Below are 20,753 nucleotides of genomic sequence, written 5' to 3' on the forward strand. Positions count from 1 at the left end.
TTAATTTTTAAAAACAATTCACTTATTTTTTCACTTTTTGCACAGCACTATGCACTTTCTGTTGACTTAATGAACTTGAATATCTTATGAGCTTTTAGGGGGGGTGGTTTTAGATATCCAGGCTTGGATATTTTAACACCATGTAACCCAGTTTCAGTTCATTTGGAATGATTATTACAGTTTATATTATGACTAAGGTTCTGACTAAAATGGCTTGTTATATATTAATTTATTTGCAACATTTGCACAGAAGCATAATTTGCACTAATGAGCGTGATTTTGCACACATTTGGTTTTATGGGTATTTATATTAACATGTTTTAACTCCATATCAAATAATTTTATAGAGTTTTATAAACATGAAATATTTACATAACCTATGCGTCATATTGCACATATCAATCATCAAGCATTTATGCTGTTATAATTCCTTAACCAATACAAGAGAATACTGCGCTTCAATGTTTCATGGCAAATATGATGAAAATGAGAATTAGGTTTCTTTTATACACAATTTTTAGCTATTTATTGCGTAATGTTGCACATTGTTTTATTATGCATTTATGTAGCAATATATATGTATAACTATGCAAATCAGAACCTAGCAAATATTTAAACTGGTCACCATTAATGCACCGAAATATATATACATCAGAAGTATTTTCTCACTGTTTAGCATCACATGATTGGAATGGTTGAAAAAAATGAGTATTTAAACATGCACTTAACTGCAGTGTCACTATGTGATCAAGGTTACTAGTTAACCGAAACGCGTCATGCCTGGAATACCATTTGAAAAGAGCCAATAAATCTTCCCACTAAATACATCTGCTGCTTCGGGGTCCTTTATCTGTTTGGTGTGGAAAATCGCCGTGTGAACAGAAGGTGTCGAATGATATATATATATATATATATATATATATATATATATATATATATATATTCACACACCAATACTGCTTCGGGGTCCTTTATCTGTTTGGTGTGGAAAATCGCCGTGTGAACAGAAGGTGTCGAATGATATATATATATATATATATATATATATATATATATATATATATATATATATATATATATATATATATATATATATATATATATATATATATATATTCACACACCAATACTGGAGAACCACCTGTTTACAGGTAAGTAGCAATTGTTCTTCCTCTCCCTTCCCCAACCAGAGAACATAGTGGTGACACATGCGTGCCACATGGGATAAGCGGAGATCAGAGGCCTCCGGTCTCAGGTGGAGTCCCGGCTCCATATCAACCTTCTGGAGCTGCGGGCGATCCGACTTGCACTAAAGGCACTCCTTCCCTCTGTCCGGGTAAGTGTAGTGCAGGTGTTCACGGACAACACCACCACCATGTGGTATTGCAAAAGAAAACAAACTGGGCGGGGTCGTGGAACTTATGTCGGGAGGCTCTCCTCCTCTGGACTTGGCTGGAACATCAAGGCATTACCTTGGTGGTTCAACACCTGGCAGGTTTTCTAAACGCCAGGGTGTACAAACTCAGCCGCCAGTGCATGGTTGATCACGAATGGCGTCTGCACTCGGACGTGGCGCAAGGTCTCTTTCTGCAGTGGGGAGAGCCTTGGTTAGATCTATTCACCACCGAAGAGAACGAGCAATGTCATCAGTTCTGCACGTTGGAGTTTCCAAGGTGGCACTCGCTCGGAGCTGCTTTTCGTCGCAAGTGGAATTGTGGTCTATTGTACGCCTTTCCGCCTATACCACTTATGCCCAGAGTGCTAAAAATCAGGCGCGACAGGGCCCAAGTCATTCTTGTGGCCCCGGATTGGTCACGAAGATACTTGTATCCCGAGCTACTCAGCATGGCAATCGATCCCCCGATGCGACTGCCTCTTCAGGAGGATCTTCTGTTGCAGAAGCAGGAGACGGTCCTTCTCCCTAACCTGTCCAGCCTCCACCTCCATGCATGGAGATTGAACGGCAACAGTTGACACCTTTCAATCGTCCTCCCAAAGTCTGTGAGGTCATTTTGGCAGCCAGGCGACCCTCCATAAAAACGGTATTCGCCTGCAGGGGGAACAGATTTGTGGCATGGTGCGCAGCGAAAGCTGTGGATCCCCTTTCTGCCCCTCTTTCTGAGGTTCTTTTGTTCCTTTACTCTTTGGCCCAGCAGGGCTCTGCTCTGAGCACTATCAAAGGTGATCTTTCAGCTCTCTGCGGCTTCCAGATCAGCCTTCTCTTGCGGGACATTTGTCAGGCAGCTACGTGGGCCTCGCTGCACACGTTTACAAAACACTACTGCCTTGACAGTCTGGTCCGGAGAGACGGCTTCTTTGGCCATTCGGTGCTCCGTGACTCTCTGGTGTAATCTTGTTTGAAGATCCACCACTGAGGTTGGTATTGCTGGGGTATCTACTCTAAGGTAAGAAATCGATCACTAACGTCTTTCAGATGCACAAGTTACTACTTGTGTAACGATATAACTGTAAGAGGCAGTAGTTAGTGATAGATTCCTTACCGCCCCACCCATCCTCCCGTTCTGCGAACCGGTTGCTAGGGTTAGGGTCATCCCCTTTTAGGGCCCTAGTTTTATGCACCAATGGTCAGGATCTTGAATGGCTCTGCGTTTCAGAGCGGAAAGTTGTGTACAGAACTGACGTCAGCATGCATGTGTGGCGCCTAAGTAGTCTCCGTGACGTCGTCTCAGCGCTCACGACGCCAGTGACGGACGCGGAGCCGCACTACGCCACCTACCGACGCGCAGGGTGTGAGAAGTTAGCCTGGCATGTGATGTCACTATTCTAGTGGGCACCCTGCACCAGTCTAAACGACCCTTATTGATGGTGGTTGTAAAGTCAACCCTATAGACAAGCTATCCTAGTGGTAGCATGGACCAGCAGTCTTAGGCTAAAACCTCAGAGAGCATGTGAAGCAAGCTGTTTTACCAATTATAATCCCTTGAGTACCAAATGAAAGGACACCACACAAGGTATATATCAAATATATATGTATTTATTTCCAATACAACCCGTCTGAACTCTTTGAGGTCAGAGATCGAAATACATCACAAGTTACTCATTAAGCATACTATAAGTTGCACAAATACAGTTCTGCCCTAGGGGCCTCTCAAACCATATACTAAGTAAGTGGTATAAGAACCACTTCAGGAATAGGCCTAGGGCCTATGGAATCGCTGGGGCTACACTAGACAAACAAAGGTCAGGAAGTAGGAGACCCACGGGAGACGCGTGCAGTGTCTAAACACAGGCGCAAGTTACCATTGACTTACAATGGAAAACGTAAAAGTTACAAAGTTACAGTTTTAAGACACTTCCGGATGGACTACGGTAAAACCCCTCTAAACTAGGACACTTCGAGAGTCAACACCCATGGGAGCACCGGAGTACTCTAGTTACCTCACCCAGGGAAGCCGGATGCATAGGTGTCTTTTCGTGTCTGGTTTCGTCGATGTTTTCTATGGAGATCTGCAAAGAAGAGCTGCAGGCGACCAGAGGAAAAGTGTCCGGGTGGATCCAAGGGTGGATCGGAGACTAGAAGAACCTGAAAGCAAAGGGAACAGAGTCTGGGTCACTAGCCAGTGACCAGGAAGGAACAAGGCGATGTTGAGTTGATTCAAGTGAAGAGGTGAAGCTTGTCTCCGCAGCCACGAGGACCAGGAGGCTACGACGACGACCAGGAACTGAATTTGAGCTGTCCCACGAAGGATCTAGTTGACTGCGGTGTCGGTATCCGGACTGGACCCAACAAGCCTTGGTAACTGCAATCCACGCAGGAAGTGAAGATGGGCTTCGAGTCAGACCAGCAAGGTCTGGGGAGCTTCTCCTTTGGAGGGAAGCTGGATCAAGCTTGGAGCAACCAGGAAAGCAGTTTAGTTTCGAAGGTTCGTCTTCAGAGGGCTCACTAGCCAACGGGCTAGCAACCGGGAAGACGTGTCGAGCTGAAATGCAGGAGCAGGCCCCACGTGGCACTTGTGGAGTGTGGTTGGCTGAGCTTCGGTGCAAATAGTGCTCGGGTCTGGGGCTTCTCAAACCCCAATGCACAACTTCGAGGGTGCCTCGGTAGTGGCCCTGTTAGCAAAATGCAGGATGTCCAGGGTGTCCGGTCCCACGTCTCTCTTGTCCGCCACGGGTCTCAGCTTTGATGTGGATCGGAGTCAGAGAAGTCTGAAAGTCCAGTTCCTGAGTAGCTGAGTCTTCGGGTTCCAGCAGGAGCGTCGACAAAGCGAACCGGCAAGATACTGGTGGTGCCTGTTTGCACAGGGTGGTCACCCCTTGACCACAAGGGAGATGTCTTCAGTCTTCTAGTCGATATAGAACGTTGAAGGTTCAAGAGTTTGTATCAAAGTTTCTTCCAGGATTAATCTAGTCTCTAGACACAGCTCCTATCTTTATACTAATTTTAGGGGCTGGATTACCTGCTAGGTCCCTCCTATGGGTTGACCCTGAGAAGGGGGTGGTTACACCCCTTTCTTTGTCCAGTTTCGCGCCAACTGGTTTGAACCGGGCTATACATGGAGCACCTTGTGTGCCCCAGGCAGTGTCTGGAAAAGCATCTTTCCATTCACCCCACCCTTCCCCAATACACTACAGGCTGTCTGGGGAGGTTGGCAGGAAACCTATTGTCCAGGCCTCCCTTGCCGGAGTTTCGTCCAGCAGCAGGGGGTCAGACTCGTGTCTGTGGCAGCAACATCCATTTTGTGATGCTGAGGCTGTGTTTAACTTTAACTGGGTAAAGCAATAACTACAGGTTTTCTCCCTCTAGAAGGGTGGAATGCTACCCCCGCCGCCAGAACTGGCGGGGGGGGGGTAGTATTCCAAAGTGTTTGACACCTTACACAGCATGTTTTGATAAAGCCAAACTAAAGTTAGCATTAACCGCGAGGGTTATAATGCACTTAAGAGTATATGGTATGACTATATCATAGAACAGCTATAGGGAGATAGTTCTGAAAGCTGCAGAGGGGCTCAGCTCTCACATAAAACTAAGCACTCTGCCTTCAGGATTGTCAAGGCCTGCCATAGGAGTGACTTATAGGTATATATGTGTCTATATATAAGGGTAGAAATAGGTATACTATATCTAAGCAAAGGGTGATTACACCACCTTGCCCAGGCTGAGTGATCAGCCTGTGGTGTCAGTTTTGATGGCCAGCCAGGGGTGGCATAATACATGCTGCAGCCCCTGGTAGGCCTTGGATGCACCTATGCCCTTGGTACCTTTGGTACACTATACACGGGCTCACAAAGGTGACCCAATACCCAATCAGGTATGTACCTAAAGTACATGGTATCAATTTAGAGAGAGAACCGCTGGGCTGTGGGTCTGATTAGCAGGCCCACAACCACACTAAAGTCGAAAAACCAGAGAATCACAGCAAAAAGTGGGGGTGACCATAGGAAGCATACCCTACTCTCCTACACAGGGGTACTCCTAAGCAAAACTTTCCGGATCCAGCCTGACGCCTGGGTAATATTCTAAGGTAAGGAATCTATCACTAACTAATATCTCTTACAGATATATCGTTAAACAAGTAGTAACTTGTGCATTAAGGTGCCTACATCTCTCTAAACAAAAAAATGGCCCCACTTACTCTAGCAAAAATAGTCAACTCAATGAGAGACCAGCTCAACAGTAAATGCCACGAAACCGCTGTAACATAACAAACAATGTGTCAACGCTTTTAGACTGCAATCTGAATGTTGATGGATTAACTCTTTTCACGCTCATTACCTGACTTGCCACCCGTTGCCAGCATTATTGAAAATCCTTATACTACAGGTCCAGGAAATACATGGACATCTGCAAAAATGTGCATAATAACCAACCCTCTGAATATGGTCTGTTTTGATCAAAAAAGTAGATACGATAAATACAAAACATCATATTTACCGAAGCTGAAACACGCACTCGAAAGATTCTGTCTTCAATCGATGTGCTACTATTTTCACTCGGACCGACAGGCTTCCAATCCCATAAAAACGTACTCTTTCTGTAATAAATCGAAATAAACTGAAAACAATGCCCATAAATGCCCACAACTGCACGAAGGGAAAAAAATCTTCCCTTACCGTGATTACATACTCCTGGAGTGCAGCCCGGTTCACAGCGCCGCTTCAGCTGGGTCAACAAACTTGAATCAAATCTTCTTGTACATAAGACCTTTTACAAAGTTCCTACGGCTTCTGTGAAAAAACGGAATAAAATGACTACCACATGCCACTTTTGAAACCTCCCCGATCTCCACTGAAAAAAGAAGACAGAATTTACCTTGGGACGACTTAAGCTCCAATGTCCACACTCAAATCGCTCAAATTGGAAATAATCCGCAAACGCGTACGCGCGACGTTTTGAAACTGACTTAACCACCATAAACATGAACAACGGACTACGTATCGCCGTGAATCGCAGAGAGTTGCCGACAACGGCTGCCATCTTACCATGTCTTCTCACTAATTTACATCGAACTATAGTGACAACACTTCCACTAGCATAACTGCTGCAAATATTATAAACAGCCTGTCTATCATTGCAGTGTAACCCGAGAGCTTCAAACAATCGTGGAACTGACTCACCCTCACCAGCTTCTGGCTGAACAATGTGTGGCCTTCAACGATCAAACCAAATAAACTTAAAAGAAAAGAACATGAGTGAAATCCTGCCGTAAAAATGTGCATAGTGGTGCCATTTCCTGATCATAAACAATCAAACACAATAACTGCATTTTATTGATATACAGTTACAGCACTATTCAGGCATGGCTGTTGGAACATGCTTACAATATATGCATATTGACACTGTTAAAGAGTAACATCTAAAACAAAAGTCTCACATGTAATAAACTGGGTGGGTTCGCAAACCCCCACTGCTAATTGCAAGAAAACAGTGAAACTAATGACAAGGATTTCGAAAACATCTGAGTCAAAAATATGTGCACTTATATTGTGAAAGGCATTGGTGGATGCCTATAATAGACACACCATATCTATTTATCATTCAATCCATGTGGTACCATGGTATTGAGGAATGTTATCCACCAGATCTCCCTTCAGGATAACCATTTAGCATTCTCACGGTCTGGAAAAATGTTAATCTGCTCTAATATTTGGAATCTGAGTTGGGGAATAGTATGGTTACAATCTGGCCAATGTGTGGCCAAACTAGAATTAACTGCTTTGTTTCTTATGCGACTTTTATGTTCTGTAATCTGCACCTTTTCGACGGAATCTGATCAAATCAGAAAAATAGCGATGAGTCGTTGGGAGCTGCTGCAGAATGAAGATGACTTCAAAGGCTTATTCATTAACAAACCGTTGTTTGCTTACACCAGGAGCAACAACTTAAAGGAGCGGTTAACAAAAGAATCTCGACCAGACCGTGCGCTACTGACCCGAGCGGGCATGAAGAAATGTTTAAATTGCACACACTGCAATAATGTGATTGTTGGTTCCACAATTTTACATCCGCTAACTGGTAACTACATCAAACTTGGTGACCAAGCTGATTGCAACCCCTCATTTGTGATTTACAGCAATTAAATGCCCATGTGGGAAATTGTATATAGGCAAAACAGAAAGAAAAGTTAAGGTGTGGATTACAGGACATAAAAGTTGCATAAGAAACAAAGCAGTTAATTCTAGTTTGGCCACACATTGGGCAGATTGTAACCATACTATTCCCCAACTCCGATTCCAAATATTAGAGAAGATTACAATTTTGCCAGACCGTGACAATGCTAAATGGTTATCCCAAATGGAGATCTGGTGGAGAAAATTCCTCAATACCATGGTATCACATGGATTAAAAAACAAATTAGATATGGTGTGTCTATTATAGGCATCCACCAATACCTTTCACAATATAAGTGTACATATTTTTGACTCTGATGTTTTCTACATCCTTTGCATTAGTTTCACTGTTTACTTGCAATTAGCAGTGGGGGTTTGCAAACCCACCCAGTTATTACATGTGAGACTTTTGTTTTAGATGTTACTCTTTAAAAGTGTCAATATGCATATATTGTAAGCATGTTCTAACAACCATGCCTGAATAGTGCTGTAACTGTGTATCAAGAAAATGCAGTTATTGTGTTTAATTGTTTATGATCAGGAAATGGCACCACTATGCACTTTTTTACGGTAAGATTTCACTCATGTTCTTTTCTTTTAATTTTATTTGGTTTGATTGTTGAATGTCAAACTTTGGTCAGCCGGAAGCTGGTGGGGGTGAAGGGGTGTGTCAGGTCCACAATTGTTTGAAGCTCTCTGGTTACACTGCAATGATAGACAGGCTGTTCATAATACTTGCAGCAGTCATGCTAGTGGAAGTGTTGTCACTATAGTTAGATGTAAATTAGTGAGAAGACATGGTAAGGTGGCAGCCGTTGGCAACTCTCTGTGTTTCACGGCAATACGTAGTCCATTGTTCATGTTTATGGTGGTTCAGTCAGTTACAAAACGTTGCGCTTACACACTGTCACAAGAAGATGATGTCCTGGCTGAAAGACTCAGGTTGCAAAAAGAGCTAAGTTGCTCCCTATGCTTAAAGATATATTCTCTTCCACACTTGACATATTTAGACTGCCAGTTAAATCTAAGGTAGTCCCCCCCCCCTCTTATTGAAAAGAAATATAAAGCCTGCCCATTGGACCCTGAATATATTAAGGGCCAAGTTACACCTGGATCATTGGTGATTCATGAAGCCAGGAAAAGGCCAAATTCACAAGACACAGGGCATGCACCTCCTACAGATAGAGAGTAGGACATTTGATGCTGCCGTTTGTATGGCAGCACAAGCAGCCAACCACACGCATGGTTGAAATTCTGTGGGACTACTCTCCCGATACAGTCTGACCACATGGGATGAAATGTTGGAACTACTGCAACACCCCCCTGATCATTAACAACAAAGTGGAACACAATTGGTAAAAGAAGGCAGGGCTATATTTAATGTCACTATACACTGTGCTTTAAACTCCGCAGACACAAGCGCCTGCAAAGTTCACACCAGTATCCTCATCGGATGCCATACATGGGTCAGAGTCTCTGGCTTCAAACCAGATGTAGACCACCACCTGCTCAATTTACCTTTTGATGGGCAAAAAGTATTTGGGCCACAGGTGGATGAAATACTAGACAGGCTATAAAAGAACACAAACGGCTAGAGCAAAGGGGACCCTGCAAACATATCAACACTGTGCGTGATTCCTTTCGTAGGGGTCAGTACAGGGATGCAACCAGAAGAGGTTTCTCTGCTGACTTCAGCAATAAACAGCTGGGCTCCTATCAGAGTTAATTTACCAGTGGATTTTTCTACAAAACAAATTATTGAAATAAAGGTAGAGGCCGTGCAACCACTACCAAAACCCCCACCCCTCCAATACAGTGACCACCTCCCCAACAACATATAACACCAGGCGAAGGTTACAAAAGTTCTATCCACAAAAGCAAGACATCACCACAGATCAATGTGTGCCATCTATAATCAAAAATGAGTATTGTTTAGAACTCAGACTCTACCCACAATTCTACCAAAACTACAAATACGCCAAAAGAAAATCTTACACTTTTACAGGAGGAGATCTTTTTTCTCCTTCAAAAAGGAGCAATATAATTAGTACCCTTAATACTTAAGGGACACAGAGTATACTCCCTTTTTCTCATCCCCAAAAAGGACAAAACATTAAGGCTTGTCCTAGATCTCAGGCTACTCGACAGGTACATCTCCTCAAAAGTTTTTCACATGGTCACACTGCAAGAGGTGATACCACTGCTACAGATAAATGTCTTGTTCACATTAATATCCCTATTCATCCAGCACACCGTCATTATCTAGGTTTTAAACTAAATGGGCAATTCTGTCAATACAGGGTGCGAGCCCTCTCGGTCACTACAGCTCCAGGGATTTTCACAAAGTGCCTTGCAGCAATTGTGGCTAAGCTCAGAAGGGAGGGAATACATATCTTCCCCTACCTAGATGATTGGCTGATCAAAAGCCCAAGCTACCTACGGTGTTTTCAAGACACTCAGCAGGTTATCAACCTTTTGCACAAACTAGGGGTTACCCTCAATATCCAAAAATCTCATCTGCAGCCATTCCAAATTCAGCCTTTCCTAAGTGAAACTCTCCATTCAGATACAGCCAAAGTTTACACAAGTCCAGAAAGAGTGAAAACGTTTTCAGAAACATTACCTTTTTCAACCACAAGCTCACCTTACAGTAAAAGTAGTGATGAGGCTTTTAGGTATGCGTAGCCATTGCACCACATGCTCGTCTACATATGCGCCCCTTTCAACGCATTCTGTAGTCTCCATTGTCTCAAGCAGAGGGGCATCTGCAAGATCTGGAGTTGGTAGGGCCAGCACCGAATGAATTGCTGTCTGAAGTAGTGGAATGATGAGCACATATGAATTCACAGTCTACGAGCAATAACTCGGACACATCTGCACATCAGTCATATAGAGATGCTAGCAATTAAGCTAGCCCTCAAAGCTTTTAATAATCACCTACACCAGAAAGTGGTACTAATACGAACAGACAATATGATTGCATTATATTAAACGGGCCGGGAGCATACTACTCATAGCTATCCCTCATATCTGATAGAGGTATCTAGCCGCAGATTCCTTACCTTTGGACTTCCAGGTGGCAGGCTGGGTCCAGAAGATTTTACTTAGCAGTGCTCCTGCATACCGGTGGATTGCATCCGTTTTTTCTGCGTGATGTCGTTGGCGTAGTGTTCGTCGTCGTCACGTCCGTGTCTTCAATATAACCGCCAATGTCCGGCACACTGACGTCTGTTCTTTTCTTTCCACGCCAGCCAGTGATGATCCGTTGAAGAGAGCTATCCCCATTGTTGACGGACTTTTTTCGACCCTTTTGTCGACTTTGTTGTTGTTTAGGCATGTCGAGGAAGACGACTTCGGGGTTCAAGTAATGTGTCACCTGTCATCGCACCATGTCGGTCACGGTCCCCCTGCAGCTCCGGCCTTGGTGCCACGGCCTCCAATTGGTCCTGATCATGGGTCTAGACAGACGCCGGTCGCACCTCCAGAGCAACCTTCCATGGTGTTGTTTCTGACGCCGAGATCCTCTACGTCGCTAGCACCCACCGGCGGCGTCTCCCTGATCCTCATTCCTGACGACGCGGAGCCGGCTGGGCATCCCCCGACGCCAAGACCGGCGCCGACCGAGCCGTATGGCTCCATGCTGTTCACCACGCCCTATTCTGAAGGGTTGGGGATGGAGGCAGAGGATTGGAAGGTGGAGCACCAACAAGATGTGGACTGGTATGAAGTTGGGTGACGCCAGTGGTTTGGACACCTCCCCAGACTCTGGCATGCTGTCCCCTCCTACCCTTGGCTACAGGTGAAGGAGCATCATTTGCCATGGTGGTGCGTAAGGCTGCCGAGGTCCTGGACCTGCTGCTTCCTACAGTGGTGGTCAAGACTAATGTCTTGACAGAGGTCCAGCAGCATGGGGTCTCCAGCTCGGAACCCCTACTGTCCTTTAATGAGGCCTTAACAGACTTCCTTCTGGGTACATCGTCCAAACCCAGCACAGGGGCTCCTGTGAATAGGATGATCGCCCGCCGCCATCGCCCTGCACTGGGTGACCTACTTTTTCTCGCCATCCACCTCACCTCACCTAGCTTGGTGGTCCAGGCTTTCACTTAACGTGGAACGTTCCCTTCCACACCCCCGGACAGGAAATCCAAGAGACTGGAGAGGTACAGAAAGAAGAATCTTTTTTCCGCCAGTCTGGCATTGCGGTCAGTGAACACTGCATGCCTTTTCGGGTGCTATTCCCATTCGATATGGGCCATGGTTGTGCAAGTGCTGCCCAGAGTCTCGTCGGAGGACAGGACTCTACTTTACCATACTAGTTCAGACGAGAAAGCCGCAGCTAAGTTCACCATCAGATGTTGCTTGGACACGACGGACTCGCTAGGCAGAGCGATTTCCATGATGGTGGCCATTCGTTGCCACGCTTGGCTGAGAACATCAGGTTTTTTGGGGGATGGCGAGGCTAACCTCATGGACATGCCCTTTAATGCCTACCGTCTCTTGGGAAACAAAGTGGATACTGCCCTTGTTAGTTTCAATGACTCGCAAGCTACGGGCAAGTCTTTGGGCCTCACCACATTCCTTAGGGCCTCATCATTGTTTTGCTTCATTCGTAGCGACGGAAGCTGCTATCAACTGCGTCAACCCCTCTCTGGCCATCGGGCCCTGCAAGTTCAGCAACCTCTGCGTGTCTGTGGACGCGGTTCACCCCAGCACGTGGGTCGGGAAGCCAGAAGTCTAGCCAAGCCCTCCTCCACTGCAAAACCTTCCTTGTCCGATCCCCCAGGATAACTCTTCTCCTCCACTGGCGAAACATCACATCGGACAAGTGGGTATTGCAAATACTCTGAAGGGGCTATTCCTTCCCCTTCAACTCTACCCCACCATCTGTACCTCCAGTGTACGATCGGCTCACGGAGGATCACCTTGCCTTACTCTTCAAGGAAGTCAAGACTCTCTTGGCCAAGGGAGGTATAGAGAGAGTTCCTGGGCCAGAAGTAGGTAGTGGTTGTTATTCCCGCTACTTTCTGGTCCCAAAGAAGGACGGAGACCTTCGTCCTATCCTAGACCTCAAAACCCTCAACAAACTCCTCAAATAGGAGAAGTATAAGATGCTCACCCTGGCTCAGGTCTTGTCTGCCCCGGACCCCGAAGACTGGATGGTAGCACTGGACTTGCAGGATGCTTATTTTCATATCCCCATCCTACCTTTCCATTGTCGCTACCTGTGGTTTACGGTTGGCCATGAGCACTTTCAATTTGCAGTGCTTCCCTTCGGCCTCACCAGTGCCCCTCAGGTGTTCACAAAGGTGATGGCAAGGGTTGCAGCCCATCTGTGGAGATCAGGGGTTCCGAGTCTTTCCCTATCTCGATTGGCTGGTTTTTGAAGGCAGGCTTGCCTCAAACAGTTGTCTCCCATCTCCACACTACGGTGAACCTGCTGAATTCGCTGGGGTTCACTATAAACATGCCAAAGTCACACCTGACCCCCTCTCAGATACTCCCTGTCATTGGAGCGTTTCTGGACACAGTGGTGTTTCCGGCCTATCCTCCCGAACAGCGAGTCCAGGGTATTTAGGCTATGATATCGATGTTTCAGCCTCTATCCTGGATTTCTTTGAGAATGACTGAGTCTGTTGGGCCGCGTGGCCTCCTGCATCCTGCTAGTGACCCATGCACAATGGCACATGCGGGCTCTGCTGTGGGCCCGAAGTTCCAATGTGTTCAGCATCGAGGAAATCTTACCGACCTGGTTCAGATTTCAGAGGGCACTGTGAGAGATCTGCAGTGGTGGATAACAGACTGCCATTGGTTCAAGGGCAGAACCCTTACCCGCCCAGATCTCACAGTAGTGACAGATGTATCCCTTCTGGAATGGGGTGGCCATCTGGGGGAGGTAGAGATCAGAGGACTCTAGTCTCAGGCGGAAGCCAAGCTCTATATCATTCTGTCGGAGCTTCGGTCGATCCGGCTGGCACTGAAAGCCTTTTTGCCATAGATAAAGGGAAGGCTTGTGAAGGGGTTCACAGACAACACTACCGCCATGTGGTACTGAAACAAACCGGGCGGAGTGGGGTCATAGACTCTGTCAAGAGGCCCTCCGTGTCTGGACTTGGCTGGAACAACAGGGAATTTCCCTGGTGGTTTAACACCTGTCGGGTTTTCTGAACCTCAGGACGGACAAGCTCTGCCGAAGGTGTCTTGCGGATCCCGAGTGGCATCTCCACTGGTGGGGAGAGCCTTGGATAGATCTGTTTGCCTCCGAAGAGAACACTGTAGGATGGCTCTGTATATAATATACCAAAGTGAGATATATTACGCACAGAGTCCAGTGGCACCCCAAAGGTAGGCATAGGTAAAAGTAAATAAAACCTTACTCTCTATTTGTGGTAGTGTGGGCGCGCAGTAAGGCTTTATCAGATGGTAGTGTTAAGCATTTTCAGTGCACACTCAGGCAGCAAGTGATGTCACACACTCGAAGCCTGGATTCAGACCAACTTGTTTGTATTAAAATATTATTTAGTTATATTTATTTTCTAGAACCAAGTAAGCCTGGTACAGGTAAGTGTACATGGTACTTTTCAAGGCAGGTTGAACAATAGAAGCAAGCTGAATGAAAATGACTTTGTTACAGGTTTGTAAATAATTTCAATACAGTATAAATTACTGTTAAAACACTTTTGATTACTTTTCAGATTACTTTATGGATTACGTTTTTTACTCCGTGTGATATGCCTAGATATCACACTGGGCTATTTCCTAGAGAAAAGGTAAGTAAAGCAGTTTTTAGATATATCTGCAGTTTTTCAAGTTCTCCTACAAAACCAACTCCACACTTCGAACAATTTACACAAGAAAGCAGTCAATGCAGTCCTACGGGAGGAAATGAGATTATCGGTCTCAAGGTAAGTACTTGGGTTTGGGGTTTGGTTTTCTGGGGGTAGGATAATGGTTCCCCCAGGGTCAAGAATGCACACTCAAAGCACCCTCAGCTGCACTAGGGCGGCCGGATGCAGAGTGCTGAGGCCCTATGCTATCCAGTGGGGGATAGGGGGCCTCCGGTTGGTGGCTGCTCACGAGCAGAGCACAAGGTTGTGGGAGCAAAGCTTCTGGTGTTAGGCTCAGGGCAAAGGGGGATCCGAGTTAGCACCCAAAGTACACCTGCAGCGGCCCAGGGGTGGCTGGGTGCAGGTTACTGGTTTGGCTCGGGTGCCCTGTTGTTTTCAATGGGGATTCTCCGTTTGCAACAAAGACTGCAGGCTCTGGGACGAAGATCTTCTGGAGGTGATCACCGGTTGGAGAGGAAAGTTGGGATGCTGGGACACCGTCGGTTGGGCCATCCAAGGCTGTGGGACGTCGGGTGTCTTTAGGCGTCGGGTTTTCTTACCAGGTGGGGCCGGGGGGAGGAGGTCCTCCAGAAAAGGGGCTTCAGGCGTCGATTGGAGATTTGAGGCTGGCCCGCGATTACCAGATCTCAGGTCAGGATCGCCGGGGTGACCTCCTCGTGGAGTTGGACCACTTGAACTCGAGCCGTGGGCGTCTGATGCAGAGTGGTGCAGACTTGCAGATTTTGCCAGAGCCAGGGTCTGTTTGGTGAGCAAATCCGGTGCTCATGGGAGACCGTCTTGGATTTGGACGGCAGGGCAGGTCCTTAGGGTTCTTGAGGGTTTCTGGCTGCAGAATACAACGGGATTTTGCTGGAGCAGGTTCCAGGTGCCAGCATGCCGGTAGGGCTGGGGCCAAGTCAGTGGGCGCCCTCCTCCTCATCTTAGTTCAGCACAGCTTCTTCTGTCCTCCTTCTGATAGATTTTTGACTGAGGAGGCAAGGTTCGGAGTTGCCCCTAAATACTAGATTTAGGGGTATTACAGGTAAGTAAAGGTCAGGACCAATGGTTCCCTTCCTTGGGATGGGTACACCCCTATTATACCACCCTCCAGTGGAAAGGGGGCATATGCCTCTGTCTGCCTGGGTCCTCCCATCTGCTAGATGGCGGGGACTGAGATTTCTGCTACACCTCACCTAGTCCACCTGAGGGGTGGGATTGGCAAAGGTGGACCCACCTCCCTTCCTCACTTGGTTTTCCTGCCGATTTTCCTGCCCAAAGTTTGGGTCTGAACCGGTGGGGGCCCGTTGCTGGAAGCCGCAAATGGCTGAGGTAGCTCACAAAGGTAGTAAGTCGTTACAGCTTCCCCTTCATGGACCCTGCCCATCCTGGGGGAGGAGGCTTGTCACCTCGTCCCAGCATGTGCATTGTTTCAGACCCCAGGAGCAGCCGGCTGCCGACCCAGGGGGTCCAGAAATATGTCTGGTGGTGGCAGCTGGCGAGCAGCCACTCAGCCAGGACAATAGTGTTAGGGCATCTTACAGATGCCCTCTGAGTGTATTTTTCCTTAAATCCCACACTGGCATTAGTGCGGGTTTAATGGGCTGAGAAGTTTGATACTAAACTTCCCAGTTTTCAGTAAAGCCATTAAGGTACTGTGGAGTTTGTAATGACAACCTCACAGTACCATATACACGTAATGGCATTACTGCACTTACAATGTCTAACTGTATGGGTACAGGGCTCATGCACCTGTACCGTCACGACTGGTATAGTGCCCAGCTAGAAGGGTGGCTGACCTATGCTTGGGTAGTTGGTTGTAGGCATGGCACACATGAATGTGTGCCATGTCGACTCTTCACTTTGCTCTGCACCAACACATGCAGTCTGCAATGGCAGTGTGTGTGTGTGTGTGTGTGTAAAGGTACAGGGCCTCTAAAGGTGGCACAATAAGTGCTGCAGCCCTTTGAGGCCTTCCCTGGCCACAGTGCACTTGGTACCTAGGGTACTATTTATAAGTGACTGACATGTGGCCAAAAAGTGCCAATTGGCTTGTGTTTTAATGCAGTTTAGGGAAAGAACATAGGCCCTGGGTACCTGGGTGGCAGTACCCCAGGGCACACTCCATCAAAGTACATCAATAGTTAGGGAAAAAACGTGGGGGCAACCATGCAAAAAGAGGGCACTTTTTTACAAACACGCAATGTCAGTAGTTTTCCTCACTGGAGCTTTCAAGGTGGCTCTTGCTCGGCTACGCTTTTCTTTGCGAAGGAAGCTCAGGCCTTCTTTGCGCCTTTCCACCCATACCACTCCTTGTAAAAAGATGCATAAAAATCATACAATCAGCATTGTTACATTTCCATAAAACACAAAAGGAGAAATCATATTATAATGATAGTGGAACCAGGACTATAGCGCCGTGTACCACCCTCCCCAGGTTAGGAGCTAATATTTATAATAGAAGATCTCTTGGTTAAAATGGGGAACCCCATACCTCCAAGATCAGATGAAGTGAATCACATCCCAGGTCAAGCACAGCTCTTTGTAGATGGAAAGGATTTCTCCAAGTGCTCCCTACATGCATGCAATGCAATATTAAAAGCACCCGAGTTAGTTATTTTCAGCTGCGTTCGTGTTATGTCTAAGTGAGTGGGACTGATCAACATGAATTAACAGCATACATTGTTATTCGACCTTGAACACTCTGTGCAGACTGAGGTCGTGGTGTAAGCCTGTACTTGTGAAAAACAGACCGTTCTCATGTGAAGAAAAGCAAGCAGTTTTATTTACGAGAACAGAAGCATGAAGTGTTGTGTGCAAAAGCGGCAAGATGGTGTCTAAGCATATAGCTCACTTATGCTAACATAGCAATGTCTGCAGACAAGATCTTATCCTTACTACAATTTGTTCAAAGACTTGGTCTGGTTGCAATGGAATCAAGGGTTGTTTAACATGCTTCCACTGTTGCTTCTACAGCCTCAAGTTCTGTAACAGCTCGGGTTAGACCAGGCGCAATTCATCCAATCACCCCATACTAGACCTGGATGATTTGGTAATCAGAGCTCCTGAGCATTTGCGGGCCCCCTCCTCCCACAAGGCTACCACTTCATGTCTCCACAACAGGGCAGAATCCTGCATCCCTGTCTCCTCAATCTACACCTCCATGCTTGTAGATTGAGTGACAGCAATGCAATGCTTTTTACTTGCCAACCAAGATGGTTGGCATCATCATTGCTGCTAGATGCCCTTTCAAATTTGTTGCCTGCTGTGACCCAAAACACTGACTCCTTACAAGCCAGAATTTAAGAAATGTGGGCTTTTTTAATCTTTCATTACCTCAGGATAGACTTACTGTTGAAAGGTTATTTTTTAGCCCATTTTGACATTGTGTTAATTTGATCAGTATTTTTTGTCGCCCATTGTCATGCATTTCATAAATATCTGCTCTCACATGTTTCCCAGCAAGTGGATTTTTGTGCCACAATGGGATCTGAATAATGATTTTAGCTTTCCTTATGTGCATGCCCTTCGAAATAGTGCATATCAGTTCATTATCACTCTTGAACTCCCTCATCATGAATGTCAGCAAGTCTAAAGGTGTCTGTGGTGCAACTGCTCTGCACTGTCTTCCTTCTGGACAAATTGGTACTAAGGACCAGGGCATGTATAAACTATATGAAAGATGTAAGCCATAATGTCCTGCAGACTCTGTACCACAAGAAATGCCTTTAGTTCAACACTCTGTACAAGACAAGTAATAAGGTAGCTAAACGCTGCATTCTGATGGATACTTCTAACCCCAGATTAATCACCATTTAAATATTCCCCAGGCATCAGACTGGATCATGAAAGTCTTTAGCATTTCCTCCTGTGTGCCGGTACGTGGCGTTGTACTGTTCCATGCCGACAACGTTCTCCACAAGTGACGTGGGCGGCATATGTGCTTCCTATGCATGCCATTTTCAGTTCCTTTCTTTCTGCGCCATCAGATGTGGATTCAAAGCTACCTCTTGTCTCTTCAAAAGACTACTTTTCCACAAAATGTTACTCTAAATGCCAATGTGTAAGGTAAAGTATTCCCCCCTAAAAACACATGGTTCAAGACTTGTAGAGACTTTCACAAGCAGCTTTGTGTGACGGATTCCCACCATATGTCTTTGGTGGCTGGGTCATGACTCCAAAGCCTGTTGCAACTGCTCATTAATGAACCTGAAGGCCATCTATAACCGTGAGGCGACACAGTATGTTGCCAAATACTGGAATACTCCACACTGTGACCAGTCGAAAATACGTTCCTATTCCTCGGAGTCAGGATCTGGCATTTTCTCCTTACCAGTAGATCCTGTAGTATCTATTGCGTTTATGCTCTTCCATTTATTTACACCCCTCGCACCTTCCACCCCCCTCAGGACAGCTGATGGGGGTCCATCTGTCTTACATCCGGAAGGACATGTAAATCTACAGTAGTACAAGCTGCCAACTGATTGTTGTAGGGAAGTAATGTTTTCCTTTCTTCTTAAAGTACGAAGTGATGTTTGACCTATTGTCCTGCTGAAAGTGTTTTTGTCACAACGCTTCTCCCAAAATACCTTAATAAATGTACCCGTCTCCTGCCTTAGTAATAAATATATCCCTCCCCTCCCCCTTGATGGTACCTGTCCAGAAGCTGGTACCTGTGGCAGGTGTCTACAGATTTCTGGCATCTCTGTAATGTTGAGAGAATGGTGACAGGGTGTTTGTTGGCTGGGACCCTGTTTCTTGTTGAGAAGTGCTTTGGGTATGTTTTATGGTCTATGCTTCATGTTTTTTGATTTCTTATTCTTGATTGAATTTATTTATTATTTTTAGAATCGAGGCATTTACATGTTCCGTATCAACAACGAACATGTGATCGATGCAACGCTAACAGGAGGGCCTGCTAGGTAAGTCATTTCTAAAAGGTGTTTTAAGGGGGTGTTTCTTTGTTGGGTAACCGGTATAAAGCAGTGAACTGCTGCTGAATAATATCCATTCAAGGAGACAATTTAAATGAAAGTAGATGGTTCTTTGGCTTACATTAATTAGGCTTTTGGTGAGTGAGGTTTGTAAAGAGAGGTGCAAATGGAGTGATCTTATGAAAAAAAGGGGCCAACAATGTCTGTCTAATTTGGGATTTCTTTAGTTCCTTAACCTGACAGTAGTTGATACCTGAAAATATGCCAATCTTGTCTTTAAGTAGGATTTTTATTCCATTAGATGCTGTTTCATTGAATTGGGGGTGAAGTAGGCTATTTTTATGTGGTTTGAGTTGGTAACCCAGTTAGTGGGTGAAAAAGAAAACCAGTTGGGGTTAAGGAAGCTGCACATTTAATTGGGGGTTGGTGGATTGAAGAGGCTACCTCAGTCATTTGATAACTGATGTATCTGAAAGAAACACGTTAGTGTTAGATTCCTTACCTTAGAATATCCCCAGGCGTCAGTCTGGATCCGGAAACTTTTGCGTAGCAGTACCCCTGCGCGTCGGTAGGCGTCGTCTGCAGGCGTCCCCTGCGGCTCCGCGTCCGTCGTCGGCGTCGTGCGCCGTGATGACGTCGCTGGAGTACATAGACGCCGCCTCCGCGCGCTGACGTCAGTTCTTCTTTTTTCCGCGCCAGTGGACGCAGATCTGGAAGAGCAGTACTCCGGTCTTTGACCAAGTTTTTTTTTTCGACTTTTTTCTCTATTGTGCCTGATAGGATGCCTGGATTTAAGAATTGCGATGACTGTGAGCGCACGATGTCGGTCACAGACCATCACCGCCTCTGCCTCCGGTGTCTGGGCCCCGACCACGACGTGGAATCGTGCCTCGACTGCCGGGCCCTTACCAACAAGGCTAGGCGGGAGCGGTCCCGCAAGCTGCTGGAGCTCCGGGTGTCGGCCCCACGTCGGGACCGGGAGCGGTCCCGGTCCGGCCGGAGGTCGGGGGAGCGTTCGAGGGAGCGGTCGCGGAGCCGCGCTGGGCGCTCCGGAAGTCGACACCACTCGTCAGGCTCGTCAGGTAGGAAGCACAAGAAGTCGGGGCGTCGTCATCGTACCCCCGACTCCCCCCGACGCTCGCGCGATGCGGCCGGGGGCTCGGGTGACCCCAACCCCGCGGCTCCGCGAGAGTCGCCGGCGCGGCCTGCCTCATACCCTCCGGTCCCTGGGCATGGCGCGACGCCTGAGGAGATCGAGGCGTTCCTCATGGCCATGAGGGCGCTCGCTTCTCCGACGGGGCCTACGGCGCCTTCGGGCCCAGTGCTACCGTCTGGGGGCCCTGGCGGTTCGGGTGTCCCTGCCTCGGCGCCGTCGGGTGCTCCGGGCCCGGCGTCGCCGACGGCTCCGACCCCGGCGCCGCAGGGGCCT

The 20,753-nt window shown here is 46.8% G+C and overlaps 1 protein-coding gene across 4 annotated transcripts in view; it reads left to right on the plus strand.

The window, feature by feature from the left end:
- Window positions 1-20,753, plus strand: part of KMT2D (lysine methyltransferase 2D) — a 1,692,256-nt gene that overhangs the window by 1,662,963 nt on the left and 8,540 nt on the right. For all 4 annotated transcript variants that reach the window (XM_086963706.1, XM_086963708.1, XM_086963710.1 and 1 more), the window contains one exon: window positions 19,239-19,312. In XM_086963706.1, coding sequence (XP_086819832.1) covers window positions 19,239-19,312 — 74 coding nt within the window. The remainder of the gene's footprint in view (window positions 1-19,238; window positions 19,313-20,753) is intronic.

This window comes from Lissotriton vulgaris, chromosome 1_1 (assembly GCF_964263255.1).
Source record: "Lissotriton vulgaris chromosome 1_1, aLisVul1.2, whole genome shotgun sequence".
In the NCBI taxonomy this organism is placed as follows: domain Eukaryota; kingdom Metazoa; phylum Chordata; class Amphibia; order Caudata; family Salamandridae; genus Lissotriton; species Lissotriton vulgaris.